This window comes from Coffea eugenioides, chromosome 3, assembly GCF_003713205.1.
Source record: "Coffea eugenioides isolate CCC68of chromosome 3, Ceug_1.0, whole genome shotgun sequence".
Lineage (NCBI taxonomy): Eukaryota > Viridiplantae > Streptophyta > Magnoliopsida > Gentianales > Rubiaceae > Coffea > Coffea eugenioides.
Genome location: NC_040037.1, coordinates 6,269,433 through 6,287,972, shown reverse-complemented (window position 1 = coordinate 6,287,972; position 18,540 = coordinate 6,269,433). Strand labels below are relative to the sequence as shown.

At 36.9% G+C, this 18,540-nt stretch overlaps 2 protein-coding genes and 1 pseudogene across 2 annotated transcripts; 1 reads left to right on the top strand and 2 right to left on the bottom strand.

Annotated features, from left to right (window-relative positions):
- Positions 1-14,699, bottom strand: LOC113764595 (DNA mismatch repair protein MSH1, mitochondrial). Its single transcript, XM_027308538.1, has 22 exons — positions 14,419-14,699; positions 13,461-13,587; positions 13,244-13,341; positions 12,373-12,448; positions 12,122-12,241; positions 11,426-11,473; positions 10,758-10,822; positions 10,014-10,099; positions 9,752-9,916; positions 9,294-9,403; positions 9,099-9,204; positions 8,943-9,018; positions 8,230-8,288; positions 6,956-7,023; positions 5,808-5,981; positions 5,336-5,542; positions 4,397-4,653; positions 4,150-4,293; positions 2,945-3,002; positions 1,857-2,156; positions 799-1,530; positions 1-373 (listed from the first exon to the last, which is right to left on the bottom strand). Exons 1-22 carry the CDS (start codon positions 14,553-14,555, stop codon positions 143-145), a joined length of 3,444 nt encoding a protein of 1,147 aa, XP_027164339.1. The 5' UTR covers positions 14,556-14,699; the 3' UTR covers positions 1-142.
- A 437-nt stretch (positions 14,700-15,136) lies between these two features.
- Positions 15,137-17,221, top strand: LOC113765870. The gene is made up of 4 exons (XM_027310115.1): positions 15,137-15,436; positions 15,675-15,712; positions 15,937-16,119; positions 17,199-17,221. Exons 1-4 carry the CDS (start codon positions 15,315-15,317, stop codon positions 17,219-17,221), a joined length of 366 nt encoding a protein of 121 aa, XP_027165916.1. The 5' UTR covers positions 15,137-15,314.
- A 600-nt stretch (positions 17,222-17,821) lies between these two features.
- Positions 17,822-18,540, bottom strand: LOC113765869 (annotated as a pseudogene).

Below are 18,540 nucleotides of genomic sequence, written 5' to 3'. Positions count from 1 at the left end.
TCATGCAACTCCCACAGACTCAAAATTGCTGCAGCCACCTTAAGCAATCATCTCAGATTACCAAGTTCTCTAGTTTTGGATTACAATGAATATACATTCTTCCTGTACACTGGCTTGCTCTACGATGTTAGGGAATCTAGATTCATCTTAGCACGGCAACACTTTCCAACGAATGAGGAGAAGTGCCAAAGTTTCTATGCTTTCCATCAGCAACATTAGTGAGTGGAAATCCTCGATCTGGGAGCTGATTAATGAGGAGGGTTTCAAGTTGGCAAGCAATGCTCTTTCCCGCGACTAAAAAGTACAAGAATGAAGCATCCTGCATTCCCTCCTTCAAGCGGTGAGCACGGATTCGGCCCTCAAGATCATCAGTCTGTACATAATGGTAGAGCAGAAAGAGAAGTTAGAGCTTGTCCAGAATCAAATATCAGAAAAGATTCAAGACTCGTTAACCTGAAAACAACTAAATAACCAATTGCATCACGAATAGGGCCCTGTTCATGTAAAGGAAGTGTTTTCATTTGCCACAGGATCAATCGTGACTCAACACCTTGAAGGTAATATGTGCAACTCATTAACATCCCAAAAGGATTCGCTCTTGGAAATTCAAATTCAAATTCAGCAATGAGATGCAACTCTATTGTTAGGCAACTAGTTCGATAAAATTAATTGATCTACTTTGGAAAAAGGGAGGGGGGGTGGGGGGGCTAGCATAGAATCTAATGACTTGCAAGACTTGACCGCAGGAAGAGGAGATGGATTCCAGGGGTTGCAATCAGGAAGAATTTAGATCACTACCTGTCCAACATAGAGTTTCTTGTCTGGTCTAAACATTATATAGACACTTGAGGCACCTATCGTGGATGGGGGTGGCTGCTCCTTTGCACCAATCAGAACACAGTTCAGGAAAGGAAGCTCAAATGCATTTTTCTTTTTGTATAGCTCAACCCCATTTTTTGAACAGATAGTCGATACAGCATTTTCTACATCTTTCCACAAGATTTCCATTGGATTCCACGACTCGGTTTTTGAAGGAATGTCTCTTTTTCCAACATAAAGTTGCTGATCAGCAGCTTTACCAAAGTGATTGTCCTTTGTCTCAGAAGCAACTATATTTATGCTGGGCGTATAACCTTTTACACTTGTATCCTTTGCATATGCAGAAAAGTACAACTCTTTAGCTCTTCTTATCATTGATTCAGGAATTCCCTCTCTTTGAGCTGTTTCAAATGCAAGGCTCTCTTTGCAGATTCCATCAGTCAATTTCCATGTTGGGATCGTTTGACCATCAACAGACTCTGATCCCATTGCTTTGAATGCAATATTCTTTGTGTTCAATGGTAAATCAAAGATTCCATGCAAGTGGGTGGATACAACACCCAGACAACCAATTGCATCAAGTGTTTCCACAACACTACCAGCAATACACGTTCCTTTTGCAGTTTCCGTACCTCGACATATTTCATCTATGAGGACCAGACTTTTTGAAGTAGCTCCAGAAACAATAGAACGAATTTCAGACATTTCAATCTGATACATCAATGGAAAATGAAACAATATTATTAGTAGACCAATTATCTCATTCAGTGTATGTTATAAGCAGGCATATAAAATAGCATTTAATTGGCTCCATAAAAAAGCAATTGCTTGCTGTGCCCCTGAACCCATCTAAAACATAAAAGGACTATCCACCCCTGCTGTGTCTATTTCCATAATAGTCAGCAGTCACATATCAGAGAAATATGCACATGTTTTATCAAGTAAAAGGCTATAAGCTAAACATTCTTTAATTAATCCAAAAAAAAAAAGAAAAAAAATCACCAATGATGGTATTGAAGATAGAAACTATAATGTACCTGAAACGAACTCTTTCCATCAGCAGGGCTATCATAAGATTTCATGTGAAGAGTGACGGAGTCAAAATGGGGAATAACAGCTGATTCTGCAGGTACCATGAAACCACATATTCCAAGCAATGCAGCAGCACAAATTGAGCGCAATAAACTTGATTTACCACCACCATTTGGCCCTGTCAAAAGGAACAATGATTGCATATCAACCGTATTATCAACAGCCCTTCCTCCTGCAGCATCAAACCAATATGGCGATAGACCAGTTATCTTCATCCGATGATTTCCCTCTGATGGCTCTCCATCCTGCATTGAAGTGCATAAAGTAGATTCCAGTTAGAATTACGAAAAAATGCAAATAATATGACAAGATAATTACACTCGCCAGTGTAATATTAAATCATATTATAAAATTAAATCATTTCCTCTTAAGTAAAATAAGTCCTTTAACAAGTAAATTCAGAAAGGCGAATTTTCTAGTTGAAATAAAAAATAAGTTTCCAAGGAGACAATAGGAAAATATTTTTCACAATGCTTCTAATGGCTCAAATTCTGAAACAAGAAGGGATAACCAAGTAAAACAGAAGTCGAGCAGGTGTCATTATCTCATATCTCACCAAAATAGAGTTCATAACGCTCAAATGGTAAATAGATAAGGTGTGCCTCCTTCCCTGGGAGAATGTGGGATACACATCCATACACGTATTCAACCAAATATAGAAAAGGATTCCTCAACATTCCAGATGGAGAATCTAAAATGACAAACTAGTCATAACCACCAAATCATAAACAGCATAAATTGATCTGTTCAAAAGTACCACAAATTAGAGAAAAGTTCCAGCGAGATGAATTGAAAATCAGACAATTTTGGGGGCAACACCAATTACGTTTTTGAACCCAATTTCTGAGGCTTTTCCCCAGAATCTAAGCATCTCTCAGACAGTAAAGAAAAGCAGCAAGAAGATCCTTTTGATGGATCTGTCAATTACAATAAAATGAAACCGAATGCATTGATCAACATATTTCATACTTAAATAGACATCTATGCAGGCACAAGTGAAAACTAAACTAACAAATATGATGTTTTAATCTACCTCTGTCCCCCAAGATTTTGAGAGAGTAGGAAACACCCATTTCCTTCTTCGCCCCTCACTGAGAGAAGAAAAAAAATGTATGTTAAGAACTTGAATGCAGATTTAACTAAATAGAAAAGGGAGTAAACTTGCAATCCAGTCATATCCACAATGAATGCACCAGACACATCAATTAACACAAATAGAAGTAAAAAGAAACTAAATAGGTGGTTAGCAGCATTTTACATAGGTCCACTAAGTCCATATGAATAATACATTATTGAGAAATGTACCCATATGAATAATAAATTATTGAGAAATGTACTTTGTAATTTTCGAAATCAGATTTTGGTATATGAATTATGATTAAGATTCAATGCCCAGATAAAGTTCCACGCGTCTAAAGCTGCTAAGTGACTAAGGATACAGTTACTAGGAATAACAGGACCAAAACCAAAGCCATGAAAACTGTGTAACACATGAGGGAAAATCACTTCCCTCTCCTATTTTCACATTTGTGTACATTTTCTTATGTGTAGTTGTGTACGCATGCTTCTATCCAAATAGAATGCACAACGATAGATTTACATATTTCACCTAACAGATACATGGGTCACAGGCAAAAGCAAATTGTCAAAGACTAACTAAACACAGGAACACAATTATCCCAAACAATTATGATAAAATTTGATTCTATGTCCAATGTCGAATAAATACTACTACGAGACAAAATCTCAGATGCAAAATTAATTTCTGAAAACTCAAAACCTTCTCACCGGGAGTTTGAAAAGACCAAGAGAAGTATAAGTGCTATGAGTAGTGCTTTTGCTTAACTTCCTAAAACTTCAATGTAAAGGTAACACTTGTTCATCAATAGCAAGAGAGTGGTTGTAAAATCAGACCACGAAACACAACCTGTATCACAATTTTGTTGCAAAAGCTCCATAGTTTCTCTCTTTTCCAAAGAAAATGCAAAATATTCTGTGGAATAATGCACTAGTGATTTCAAATCAGTCAACATGTCCTAGAAAACTTCATACTTCCAGTCTGCAGTCAATTCTAAAAAATTTATCATTTTGTGCATGGGCTAGATTCTATATAAAGTAACCAATGCAAGCTTAAATCTCATTGTTAAATATCATGAGTAAAGAAAGGGCTTCCATGACATGTGACAATGAAGGAAAAACATTTATGTTTCATAAATTGCCCAAGTTTTAATTTCCAACCTAACATGAGAAAATAATGCCTTTGAAATCACGAGCAACATGGAAGCAAAAACAAGGATATTGATCTTCGTTTGAAGCTCTGAAGAAAGCCCCCTCAACAAGTCTAAGACCTTTGCCTTTGCCTTTGCTCCTGCATCATGGTACCTGAAGTACAAAGCAAAAAACTTCCAGCCAGAGATGAAAGACATTAACCAAGAAAGATTAACCATCTAAACTATCGTGTGGGGAAAAAAAGAAAAAAAATCACCTGACCAATGCCTCCTCCACCTTCATAGTGGTGAACCATTCTTCTCCAACCTTTTTACCTTTCGAGTCAAGAGCAGGTTTAAGCTGTTTAATTTGTTCTTCCCCAGGGGTACCAGCCCAAACTGTTGGTACAAAACGTTTCCCCTTAAACCAGATAGATTCATGCTCTCGAGCATACAATATCTCTCCCTTTGGTCCGCCAAGTGGAGCCGTTGTAGCTTTTATTCTTGAAAGGATGGGATCAAAGGCTTCTGCAACCTGGTTGGACAACAATTTCAAATATTTGTGCATGCTTTCTGAGTCTCTGGCATGTATTAAATGAGATTGAATGTTTGTATTTGATTAAAAACTAAAATGAACGTGGTTACTTGATGGTTTGTAGGAAAATAAGTTCCCTATATCTAATGTTCTGCAAAATTTGTAGAATTTTCTGAGAAAATTTAGTTACTGATGCAACCTATTACGCCTACCACACACTTGACATCTTTTGGCATTCTCTATTCAGACAAACACATGCAAGAAGCATCTTATCCTTTTTCTTCGCCTCATTTCTTAAAAATTATCTTTTAAACAGTTTTTCCTCCACACAAATACAGGCTTCATAAATCATCTTTAGCCCTCCGCTCTCTCGAGTATTTCTTTCCTCCTAGTGTTCAGTTTGTAGGAAGACCACTGATTTTTAGTTCTTAACCCATATTAGAACCATAATATGCTACATATGGCATGCCAATGTCTCATGTCAGATAGCAACAAACTATCCCCAGTCTACAATACATGTTACTATCAAAAGAACCTCTTAAATATTCCCCCCCTCCCCCAAAAAAAAAAATCAATTGTTTAGTGAAAACCTAACACTAAATATTTTGAGCTTATACAAGAGTATCATGCCAGATAGTATATGTAAGGTACAATCACAAGAAATGTGTATCATACAACTTACAGCCAAAGATAAGGCCTCAGCAGCATTTTCCACTTCAATAAATGCTTCCTCCAAATGAATTCTCTTGACACGACCTTTCCATGAAGACTCCATATCTTCAAAAAAATCATTTGGAATATTCCGGTAAAAGCTGATCTTTTGATCAGTTTCACCATCTAAGGAGATGACTTCACAAATTCTTCTAGAAACCAATTCACATTCACTGACCTACAAGAGGGAACAAGACAACTTACACTAGGAACATGGAGAATATGAAGAATTTAGAAGATGCAAAGTAACCATAAGAAAGATCACAAATTCTAAATGAATGGCAACAAACAGTATAAACTTTTGGCAGTTCAGCCACAATACTATCTATGCAAATCTATAACCCAATGAAAGTCAACATATGGAATGATATGTCTGCATACCCGGAATGCACAATGCACGAATAAGGCTGAACTTCCCAAACCAGTATATAAGTGCTACTTACTAATGTTTCAAAATCAATTTTCAGTCCAGTTGCTACCCATGTCGGATCCATCAATAATTTCAGAACTTCTTTCAGCTCCGAATTTCTATGTATTTGAAGTATTTGATCAAGCATGCTTTTGATTTTGCAGAACTCAATATGATTAGCCTCCCTCAGTTCGAGTAATTTCACAAGCTGCAAACAAAAAAATAGAGGTTCAATTGCAAGAAACCAAAAATATTTGCAACTATACAAGGATACCAAAATTGAAAAGTGAACCTTTGACCTAACACCAAATCATGTATTAATACCTGATGACCAGTCAAATACTCAACGAAAGAAAGGCACTAACCATATGAGCTTTCTAGAAATATGTATCTCTAAAACACCATTGGAAATAGATTTGTGATATGCGCATAGAGAAGAAAAACATAATATCACGCAAAACCAACCCATTCATTTAGATAAGGAAAAGTTCCAAGAGGTCGATAGAGCATAAGAATTCAAGTTTTGAGACAGTAATTTGAGCAAATTGCTGAAATAGTTTGGGTTGAGTTCCACATTTGACCACCTGAATCAATGCCATTACCATTGAGATGAACAAGCACATTCAAGTGAATAAAGATTTTTCATAAATAATTATCATTTTCGTTTGAAATGACATTCATATGCATCTCCACCATTTTCATCTATTTTTACATTTTGAGACTTATCTCTCCATTCAGGTACCTATTATTCCCAGGTAAAAGATTTTTCAACTAAGGAGGGTTCCTGTTTCCTATACGTAACCAACCTGAAATGTTTTGCAGAAGGAATATCCATGTAAACTATTCCAGCGGCTAAGACACCAATCAGGTCATATGCCACCAATACCTTTTAAACATGAAAACATGTATTCCAATAAAATACTTCCTTCAGCTAAAAAGAAACTTAGTCAAGATGACAGCCCAATTTGGAATTTTTTTGATCACAATCAATATATAATATCATCAGTGAGGTTAATTGTCTTCAAATCCAGCAAAGAGACAAATGTCTTCATAAAATCACCCAGGTCAAGTCAAAACAACCTCCATCCTAGAAGCCAGCAGAAGCAACCAGAAACCATAAAGTCAAACAACTTCCAATGCATTCAGTTACAACAAATAACCACATAGGTAAAGGCCTAAAACCTTTGCTGAAGGAAAACAAGTGAAGTCTGGGATTGAGCATGCCACATTGCTCATGAGCTTGCATATTTCTGCAAAAGTAAAAACAGTATTAGTAGATACAAGAAAATACACATTCAACACAAGTCCATGGGCACAGGAACATACATATATCCAAATGAGTTAAATTTGGTAAACATTGATAAACTAGACAACCAAAGCCTCCAAACTTTTCAACTACAAATATAGCACACTAATCTTGTATCTCACCATGAATTTAAAAATATGCCTAATGCTAGACAGACTGACATCCAACTCAGTAGTCTAACATGGATGGACGTAGAAATCACAGTTGATATGGAAAAGAAGCAACTCAACCTCCACCAACTCCAACCCAAACACCAAGAACTTCAAGACCCGCTTAGTCTCTCCCCTTTATGAGCTTCAATCTCATCCCCAAGCTTCAGCCATCAAAACCCCAACTGCCCGAGCTACCACCTTCCAAGGCTTCCAGGCCAAGGCCCAACAAATGTAACATTCAGCACCACTACAATATGCTTTAAAAGTTGAAGAAACAAAAAGACAGAATAGAAAAGAAAAACACAAGATTACATCCAAAAGAAAAAAAAAAGGCCCAAAAAAGCATTCTGAACAATCGGACATGTAAATAGATCTAGATCTGAAAGATGGTGAAAGATGGTGAAAGATGAAACTCAAATTAAAAGAAGTGTAGGCTTCGTAGAGTTGTGTTCTTTTTGTCAATTATTTGACAAAGTGTCATAACTAAGATATGCAAACCTGAATAAAAAGTTTCGGACTGTACATCAGTTTCCTAAAAACATCACCAACTCTACCTTGGTTCACCCATAAACTCTTAAAACAAAGACTGGAAGAGGAAACGAAGTAAAAGAAAAGCAGAAAGATACTTAGAGAAGTAAGATGTTTGAGATTGAGATACTATAATTCATTGAAGTAATAGACTTTAGTGAAAAGGTACCCCCTTTAGGCAACAAAGCAAAGGACAACAAGAATATGACTTGAGATATTGCTAGCAAGACAGCTCAAGAAGTTTTATAGATGCTCCAGTAATCATCAAGAAAATCACATTGCACATAACTAGTCAACCAATATAATCCTGAAAAAGAATATGTAGAATGAAGTTGCAATTTTGCGAACCCCCCTCCCCAAAAAAAAAAAAACCCAAAAAAAGTTGAGAGAGAGAGAGCAGCATGGCAAAGAGATTTAGGATCACACTACTGTCATTAACAAATTAACTAATAGAAGGTTGACGTGCTCACCCTGAATGGTCAACGCAATCTCATAGGGAGGAGGATTCAAGAGAAGACCTTTCATGTACCTAAGTGAAGAACAAGCCACAAACTAAGCAAAATACTAGCCGATACAATGACAAACATGCAAGCTAATGAAGGAAATTAAACCATTATCCAAAAGAACAACAAAACCACAGCAAAGGAAAGGCTAAAATTTTGGACTATTAGCATTAAAAAGGGGAAGCTACAGTGACCATAAAGAGAGAAAAAAAGAACAGGAATCCAGCAGGATTGTCAATTTCTTTCAATTCTCCTCCGGTGGCAAATCTGTCATTTTCCTCAGTGGTTACGCGTTCAAAGTTTTTGGACCAATTATAATAGCGCCTACCCCAACCCATTATTTTTTTTTCTTCACAAAACCTCCATGTGCATCTCAAGAAAGGCTTCCCTTCTCAGAGTAGGACATGACTATGAGAATTAGGTTTTTTTTCTTTTTTTTAAGACTATGAGAATTAGGTTAGAAGGAAAAGGAATAATGAAACTTCAAAATCAAATTATTTATCGTCGGAGAAAAAATTACAGGAGCTTCTAAACATAGGAGGGAACAAAGTACAGAGTTGACAACATTTTCTATGTGTGAATGCAATGTTATGGATGCTGCTCTGAGATGTGTTTCATCAAAATGATTATAGAGCTGTCTATGGAAGCAAGAATCAACAACAGAAAAATCTCTGACTTACAGGAGAGGAAGACCCACACAATTTGGTGGAAGCAACACCTTTAGCAAAGAAGGAATTCCTTCAGTTTGTATTGCACCTAAAAGAACAAACAATGAAGAAAAGTTGCAGTTTAAAACTCAATTGTCTGCAAAAAAAGGACTTATACAACTTACACACCTATCTGTGTGGCTGTTCCCAGATACAATGGACGCGGCCTATTTTCTGAAGCAACAGTTACATTTCTAAATGTGACTACATCATCAAGACCATAAAGCTCCTTCACCTGAAATCATGCAATTTGAAACATTTAAATTTTAAACATGGACATACAAAAGGTAGGCTTTATTGGAACTACAGGACAATCGACTGCACCTTAACCAGGAGTTCATCAAGTGGATTACCATCAAACCACTCAAAATGCCGAGCATTGCATTCTCCCCACAAGAGGCCACCTTCACCAAACTCTCCCCAGCGACAAGTTCCTGCAAAGTAGACTCAATTCCAGTGAGATCCAACCGCAATCAAATGGTATCAACAAAAATGGCAATTTAATGATTTATCCACTGGTAGTGACCATCAGAAAAATGATAATGAGAGAAACATCAAGCATGAAAGGAGGTCTGTCCTTTCCTTATTCCTGCTTTTTCTTGTTTGCTTCATTATCAGAGACAAAATCAATATTCTTACCTTTTCTTGTTCACTAAATTATGAGAGACAAAATCACGTCAGTTATCTTGAAGACATGGTCATCTAGACGTTAACAGATTGTACAATCAGTCCCAAAGAAATGGTCCACAAGGAATCAGGAAAGGGAGGATAGCCTTGAAAACCTGATGAATTGTGTTTCAACGACGAATGCAGAAACAAATGATGGCACTGACAAGTGCGGAGCTTAGTAACTATGGCTTCTTCAGTAAGACCATCTTCTACAGAAAAAGTCTTCATAGTTTCCAACACCGAAATAATACAATAACCCTTTGCTGACCGGGAAATTCCTAGAAGATGGAACAAAATAAGAAAAATTCAACTTTATCATCAAGAACAAGCGCAACTGAAACTCGGTCTGGCTAAGAAGATTAGATATACTCATACCTACTACAGGCATTGGCTCTGGAAAATCAACATCGCGATCATCTTCAATCAGTCCAAAGACATAGGGACTGCCTGGATGCGCATGACTGAAAATGCATGAAAGCATGGTCATTTGCAAAAAAATAAAAAATAGAATGAACCAACTACATCTACTCCAACATCATGATATAGGAGAACAGTAAAAATCTACCTATAAATCTTAATTTCACTGCTGAGACTATACTAAAGGCAGAATTTTCCAGCATACAGTATCAAGCTTCAAGAAAGAGGCCAAAATTGAACTGTGATGACAACCTGATCAGGTTTTCTGTTTTCTTTCCTTCTAATTTCATTGAATCATATGTACACTTTCTACTTCTGACTAAATAAACTTCACTTGCTTTATCAGGTCACTTAGGAGAACATAAACTTAGAAAACAGATTGTAGTCTTCTCAACTACATTCTACCCAATTATCCCAACAAACTTACTAAAAGGTACAACAACTGACGTCATGATAGATAGTTGAGTGTAATTATCTATAACTCTAAACAGGTAGGCAGCAAATGAAAGCTCATCATCTTGAACGAGTTAGGGAAACAAAACAACCAATGATCAAGAAAACAATAAAAATTTCACGAATAAATGAAAATAAGCAGATAACCAAACAAATTCTCAAGAAGGGTTCAGAAATACAATATATACAACCAAAACAACCAATTTAGAGAGCAATCCAAATTTAACCAAGTCAGTAGCACATAATTACCCTGAAATGAAACGACTTTTACGTCCACGAGCATGTGTTGGGCCCTGAACTTCCTCCACTATGCACTGCAAAATACAAGTACTTCAGAAAATAGCCAGCATCATTCATCCAACACAATATCATCAGGCAAAACCCTGGGAAAATTATATATTGCTTGGAAGACTGATGGGGTGGTAGCTTAGCAAATGAGCAGCAGAATAAAGGTGAATTTGTTCAGCTTCCATAAAAGAAAATGGGAATCTACCATATTCAGGCCATTATTTGGAAGACAAAAAAGGAAAACAAAGTATTCTCACGGTAAAAGTTTAATAGAACTGAGGTAGCAGATAAAAATCTTGTTTTGTCCTCAAACAACATCTGAAGCAATAACAGTACATCACTTATATGCAATTTATGAGTAGTGTTTCAGCAGAAAAACTTTCTTATAAGATGAACATAAACTTTCTATTCTTCATAAAAATTAAGAGAGAACACAAGAAATTTCTGCGACTATTACTGCCTTCTAGAATGCTGAACAGGTAATCATCACTTTAATCTGAGAATAGATAGTTTTATAGAAAAGAATTTCAGGTTTAAGTGTTTTGGCTTCAATGCCCCACAGATCAGTTTCCAAACTATACACAGAAATAGAGAATCTGAGGTAGCATGTTTTGTATTATGGTACTCACAACAGAAAAGCCATGACGTGTCAGGTCATCCAAAGTCTGTCTCAAATTCTGCCAAAAAAGCACAGTGAAAACAACACAAAATGATCAACATCATGTATTTTGAAGGTAAAGATTTTCAGAAAGCAAAATCATGCAATACTTGAAAAAGCAAAAAAAATATAAGTTCAAAGAGATGTAAACATGAAAACAGCAATGAAGCCTTCCTCCACTATCTTAACAGCACTACTTGCTATAATTTATAGCCAGTGAGAATACTTGAGATTGACACCTGAACGAAATCATGTTTTCTTTGTGTGTCATCCAGTAAACTTGCAGATAAAGTGAAGCAAGGGCAATGAATACCTAACACCAATGCAACCCATAACCGTAAGCACTAGTACGCTGAGAACATACAAGAAGCATTTTAAAACCATGCTTGGCCGATAGTCTTCACACCTTCCATGAGTAAGAAGTCTAGACAGTAATCTCTTTCTAAGAAACAGATCTACAAAATAAACATTTATGCTAATTCTCAGTGTTCACTTAAATGAAGAAAGGAACATTTTATCGATCCCAGCATGGGAAAAAAATAAATAACTGGCCAAGGAAAATTATAAGCTTTCGACTAAATATCCTAGAGATCTCTACAACCATGAGAAAGTGAGAAATTAAAATCTTAAAAAAGCAATAAATTTACACAGGAAAGAAAATCCTTACCACAACTGGACAACCTGCTCTTGGAATACTATCTGAACGCAAACCACCAAAAGGATTCAGACCAGCATATTCCACAAGGATACAAGCATCAATTCCAATGGCTTCATAAAAATCTCCAACCTATAAAACACTATATTGGTCATTTCCTCAATTTCACTTGTTCAAATAATATACTAAACCTGAATAAGTTGTTTCAAAAAAAACAAGTATTAGAATATCAGGTGCAAGATGAATAAAATTGAAGAACACACTCTGCAAAGTAAAACTTCGCGTGGAAATTTTGACTTGAACTGCAGCATTTCCCAATTAAGGTTGCCTTCCTTCAGACTACAAAAGAACAACAGCAGAAAGTGAATACTTAAGTCAATGACCAGCTCGGTAATTTCCATACAAGCATAGAGAGCACACATAAGATAAGAGAGAAAACAACGTCCATTATCAAAACTAAGTTTCAGAAAAGAAGTTAGCTAGGAAAAACATGGCCTCTAGAGAATGGGCTTTTACATATCTCCATCAAAAAATCAAAAAAGGAATATTTGAACAGCATGAACTGAATTTCGTTTGCCCATCCATAGAAAATCATCCTCTTAACACAATGGGTGTTGGAAAAGAACAACACGTGATCCAATGCAAGGAAACAATTTTGTTATAATTTGCGTACAATAACTGATGGTCCACATTGCTGGCATAAGGCCATCTTGTCCCTGCTGTTCACCATCAGATTTAACGTAGATGCATTAAATTACAGGTTAAGACTCCTAAACCTATTGTATTGAAAGGCCTATTGTAATGACTCCCTTCGATGTAATATCGTCCACTGCAAGGAACAAAATTTTGTTACAAGAATCAGGAAACACAGATACAAAAGACAACCACGCTAAATATTACCCTTCAACTCTTAATCTTAAAGTTAGTGGCTACAAAAGACATAAAGATCCTCAATTCCTAAATTACATTTCCAATAATGCAAAAGAAAAAGGTTCAAATTTATTAACAAAGATAAATTCCTTTTAATGCAAAAGACAGGGAGGCATAACGGTCTAAGAAATAGAAAATGAAGGCCAAGAATGGAGATAGAAGACAAAAAGTCCACCAGTAACCTAAAGAGAAAAAAGGACTAACCTCCCATTTTTCAAGTTGCTATCCACACCCAGCAAATTATCATATGCAAGCCTCTTGACAAGTGAGATGGTCGAAGGCTTTGTGAACATCTGCATTTTCTGAAAGACAGCAGCAACAACAACAAACGATGATGCAAAGCTTTTTTTTTGTGACAGATATCACATAATACACACGCATGCGTTATAACTATACCAACAAAGTCATTTCTATAGCTTACCTCCCTCCACCACAGGACGTGATTCAAATCTTTTTCGTCGAGAATATTACTCAATTGCTTGACCTTTCTGCATGCTTTTGTAAAAAATTTCCGCTCCTTAAGACATCTCTGCTCTGATGTCCTGATGCTGTTGTAAATGAAGTAAATACGTAAATTTGTTCATACTCCATCAATTAGATCATAAAACTGCATCTTTAAAGTCATAAAAAATGTGAATAATAAAGCAATTAACCAGTGGACTCTTTGTTGCTTGGCAGACACATGGTACATACAGTTTCTACCAAGACGATTTAAAAAGTAGACCTCAAAAGGACTTAAAGAAGGTGCAAAGTATGGAACTTTGCAGTTTCCAAGACTTGAAAACATTACAAAATTTGAATTTCACACACTCAATCACAATTATACAAAATGTAAATCAATAATATTCTTGCCAACAGAAATTAGATTCCCAGAGATTCTCTCCCCCTCTCTGCCTCCCTCGCTCCCTGCCTCTCCCAACACACACACACAGAGTTAGAAATACACGGCCACACCAAATCACATACTAACAAACACACAGTCACACACACTCAGAAACATACAACCACAAGGGCACACACACTCAGCAACACACAGCCACACGCGCACAGACTCAATGAAAAACAGTCACACATACACACACTACTCACTGAATCACAAACACAGCATCACACACTCCCCGAAATACTCTTCCAAGAAAACGCGCACACAAGCAAAATATGTACCAAAATCAGAACCAACCCAGATAATATTTCGCAAATTCTAATCAAAACCAGAAATGCAAAAAGCAAAAACTATTCTTACACAGTAAAGATTGAAACTTTACCACATTCCCAAACCAACCGGAAACCAAAAATTCAAACTTTCTAGCAAAAGCCCATCAACAAACATATTTATATCTACTAAATAGTCTAAAAAGAGAGGAAGACAGAGATATTACAGAGAGGGAGAAGACGAAGTGAAGAAGCTGCGCCGATGGTGGTAAAGGTGGCCAAGTGAAGGAGAGAGGAGGAGAGAAACAGAGCGCCATCGAGGAAGTGAAACGACGACGTTCCTGGCCATTACCCAATAGTGCATTCTTGCTGTTGCTCAGGAGAAAAATACTTTTCTGGTTCAGTGGTTTTTGGCTTTTCCCGCCAGAGATACAATGCAGGAAAGGTACAGCAGCCGCAGCAGTAGCAGAAAAAGTATGTGCGCTAACATAAAAAAGTACTCAGGTTGTAGTAATGAGTGTGGTATGTCCCGTGGGAAGTTGGGAAGACGATGCAATGCAAGGAACAAGACATGGTCAGTATAACCATACTCTCAAATTCAAATTAGCTACTCCCTCCGTCCCATTAAAAATGTCATACTTTCCTTTTTAGTCTGTCCCAAAATTAATGTCACTTACCACAATTGGCAATAAAAACTTTCCCCCATTTCTATCTCATACCCTTAAATATACCAGATTATTTTAAGATTTTGATGGGCCCTAAAAAATTACAAGGGTTGCACTTGATATGCGTGAGTTTCACAGCAAATGGAAACAATGGTCGTGCAAGGAACATTCCAAAAAAGCGGCTGAAACATTGTTGAAACATGAGTCCCACAGGTCTGTCACCACTCCTTTCATCAACATATAAGACTAACAGCCGAAGGAGGGTTACTGTTCACAAGCTTTTTCGTCGTCCTCACGTGCTCGCCATCCTCCTTCGGCTCGGCTCTTCTCATCATCTCGTCTCATCTCACAATAGCAGCCAAAATTTCGTTATCTTCCCTTTCACCTCTTTTCATCTCATCTCATTAATGCACGCACATGCTTTTCCATTTTTGCTCCTTCGTCTGCTCTGGTTATGAATGGGTGGGCTGAGAATCTTTCTTAATTGGAATAAGGCGTATCACACAATGGATTTTATCCTTTGGATTTATGGCCTCCATCCTTTACCTGAGATTTCTTCTCTTCTACCCAACAATTGGAGGTACGATTCTTTTTCTCCTTCCTATTTCAGTTTTTGGCTCTTCCTCTTTATGATTGTGATATTTTTCTAGGGTTCCTCTCCCAGCTGTTTGCGTTCTTGTGGAGGTTGATTTTTTGTCGGAATTTTCTTCTGTGCCTTTTTCCTTTTTCTTTTCTTTTGTTATATTTTCGCTTGCATGCTGAATTTTACAGATGTTGTTCTTGTCCTTTTATGTTTTACGTTATTTTGTTGTTTTCAGGATAGCCTTGTGCATTTGTCTTCCAAATCTGCGTGGAGGTACTATCTTTCCCCCCTTTTTTTTTTGGCAATTGCCTTTTCGTTTGAGCTGTCTTTTCCTTCTCCTTTGAACCGGTCTCTTTATGCCTTTCTTTCAATATGCTCTACCTATGTCTCGCCTGAGAAAACACCTTGATGATTTTTCCCCAGATCTATTGTTTCTTTTCTTTCCTTCTTTCTTGCTCCCGGAGTTCGAGCAACTACCTAATCAGCTGCTAACTCAGATCATCAGATGGCTTTGTCACTAGCTCTTAAGCGGCTGGTCTCATCGAGCAGCCTTCTCAGCCGGTCTCTCAATCCCCTCCTCCGTCCGGCTGCTTCCGCTGCGTCATCAAGTGTTTTCGACGTCGTCGATCGCCGCTCCGATCGTCCTCTCGACCATCGCCTCGAATTATCCTGTTTTCCAGGTAATTTTTTTTTCTTTTTTGCGCCCCCACCAGATCTATAATCTGTCTCTTCTATGTATATAATTTGGGGGAATTTTCATCCTAGCCTCTGATCTTGTCCTGCTTAGCGCCAATTGATATAGCGCAGCGGAAATGAAGTATGGGTCCCTTTATATTTTTATTTAAATTGACGATTTTTCGACTGATCTTTTATTTTTAATTTTTTTTAAAATTTTTTTTTGTCTGGGTCTTTAATGCATTTCCGCTAGATGTCTGATTTGTTTGAAGCTTGTGTTTGCTTTAGTCTTGTGGTGGGTGATTTTTTTTTTCTTTTTAGTTAACTGCTTTTCTTATTTTTTCAAACTCTATTTTTTTTTTTGACCTTTTTACCTTGGCTAATAATAATTGAAGCCTTGATTATGCTCTGTTTTTCTACCATTGTTTTGGGTCAGGCAGGATGAAGTATATTTAATCCAGTAATATACAATTTTCTTGCTTAGTGGTTTGGATTCTCATGCACTTGATCTCGTGCTTTTTTTTTCCTTGCTCACTTTGACTTAGGATTTTGCATTTTGCTTGTGGTAGAAAGTGATTTCTTGTATGCGAAGTAACTTTTACAGTTTGTGCTCGCCAAATTGACAGAATTTGTGGATGTACTGAACATGCTTTTAAAAGCTTTACCAAAGTGTAATTCTTCAATAAAGTTTAGAATGTTTTAGTCTTAAGGTTCACTGAGGATTGGTGCATATTGGGATTAAGAAGACGCTAACCTTTAAAATGCTTTTTTGGATAATTTTGGGAGGTGAATATTATTTGTGGACTTTATGTCATATTCTTGGTTAAAATGTGTAACTGGAAAATCAATGTTTCTAAACTAACCCACTCGGGGAAGTGTAAGGCAAAGAAAGGAAAAAAAAACTGGATTAAATAGCAAATAGAAGTATTTATGCTGGTACAGATCTAAGCTTCATTTTCATTTTCCCATAGCTTTTTCCTTTATGATGTTGGAAGTTGTGAGAACATACTTCTTGTGTACAAGTAGTTGAAAGATTAGTACTCATTTCAAAGCTAATTGCTATTTGTGCATCCTTTGTTTGTAGGAAGTATTGGAGTATGCAGATAAAGACTGCATGAAACAAGGATTCCTTCACTTGTTCTTATAAGAGGAAATAGCAAAACTGGACAAATTTGTTACTAATCACTCCCTCAAAGTTGGTGATTCCCCAATCTAGAACAACTTTTGCTATTATTATCTTCACCAGGAAAGGCATAGAAAAGTTGCAACCCAGGCATTTTAGCTTCAAAATTTAGCTTGGAAAGGCATAGAAAAGTTTCGACCCTGCATTTTAGCTTCAAAATTTAGTTTTAGTCAGATTCTATATACTAAGAAACTATACCACCTCATGGTGATTATTGATATTTATATTGTTAGTGAAATCTGTAGTAGACCCTTCATGGTTTTTCCGCTTTCAGTAAGTTTTGAGTTACCATATAAATCAGGAGAATTTGGGATATGGTTTTCCCGCTTTCAATTCATCATCAAAACCACGTCTACAGGGAAGCAGATTATGAGAGGACCAAATTGTAGTGTCTTCAAATAATGCCCTCATGACCAGCAACGGATGCAAGCCAGCACTGCTAGGTACGACTGTGGTCAACAATCTGAGGCATTGATGTGTTCAAATCAGATTGCAGAGCAGGTTGCTCTCGATTGGTTTCAAATCTAATAAGGATCCAAATGTTCAGATGGAATAGAGTCCCTATAAGAATATTTCACAGCATGCGCAGCGACGCAGGCCCCAAAGCATCTAATGGTAGCTGAGTTGACGATCACTTTTAAAGCAACTGTATTTGATGACAGAACAAATATATCAATTATGATGATCATGGAAGAAGGAAATTCCCATACCGTCATGGCGATAAGAAAGATCTTAAAGTAACTGGAAACAAGCATGGTAAGGGCTGTATCTTTGCCCTTCAGAACTCCAACTGAAGTATTCAGAAACTTTGCAGAACCGATGAGTACCACAGACATAAACAAGAAATTTCCCAAAACAACATCAATCAAGATCTTTACAGAACCGCAATACTGCAGGCTGCAGCAAAGCTCATTAACGAAGTGCTTTCTGAGTCATTCGCATTTAACACCCAATTTCTGTAAGAATCCAGCATTAAAAAACCCAATAGTGGTTTCCACATTAAACACTCAGAATCCAGAATGTCCCTGGTGAACATATTGTAGAACAAATGTCTATATGCCTTAGGCTTGTGCAGAATCAAATCAATTAGAATAATCATGACTTCACACACAATATATTCATCAGCCACCTTTTCGCAATTCCCACATTTCATGAGGCGGATGTTTCCGGGAGAATACTGAATGTAGAGACTCTTGATGGGAAAAGAACATTCAACACATCTAAAATCGCTCTTCTCATCCAT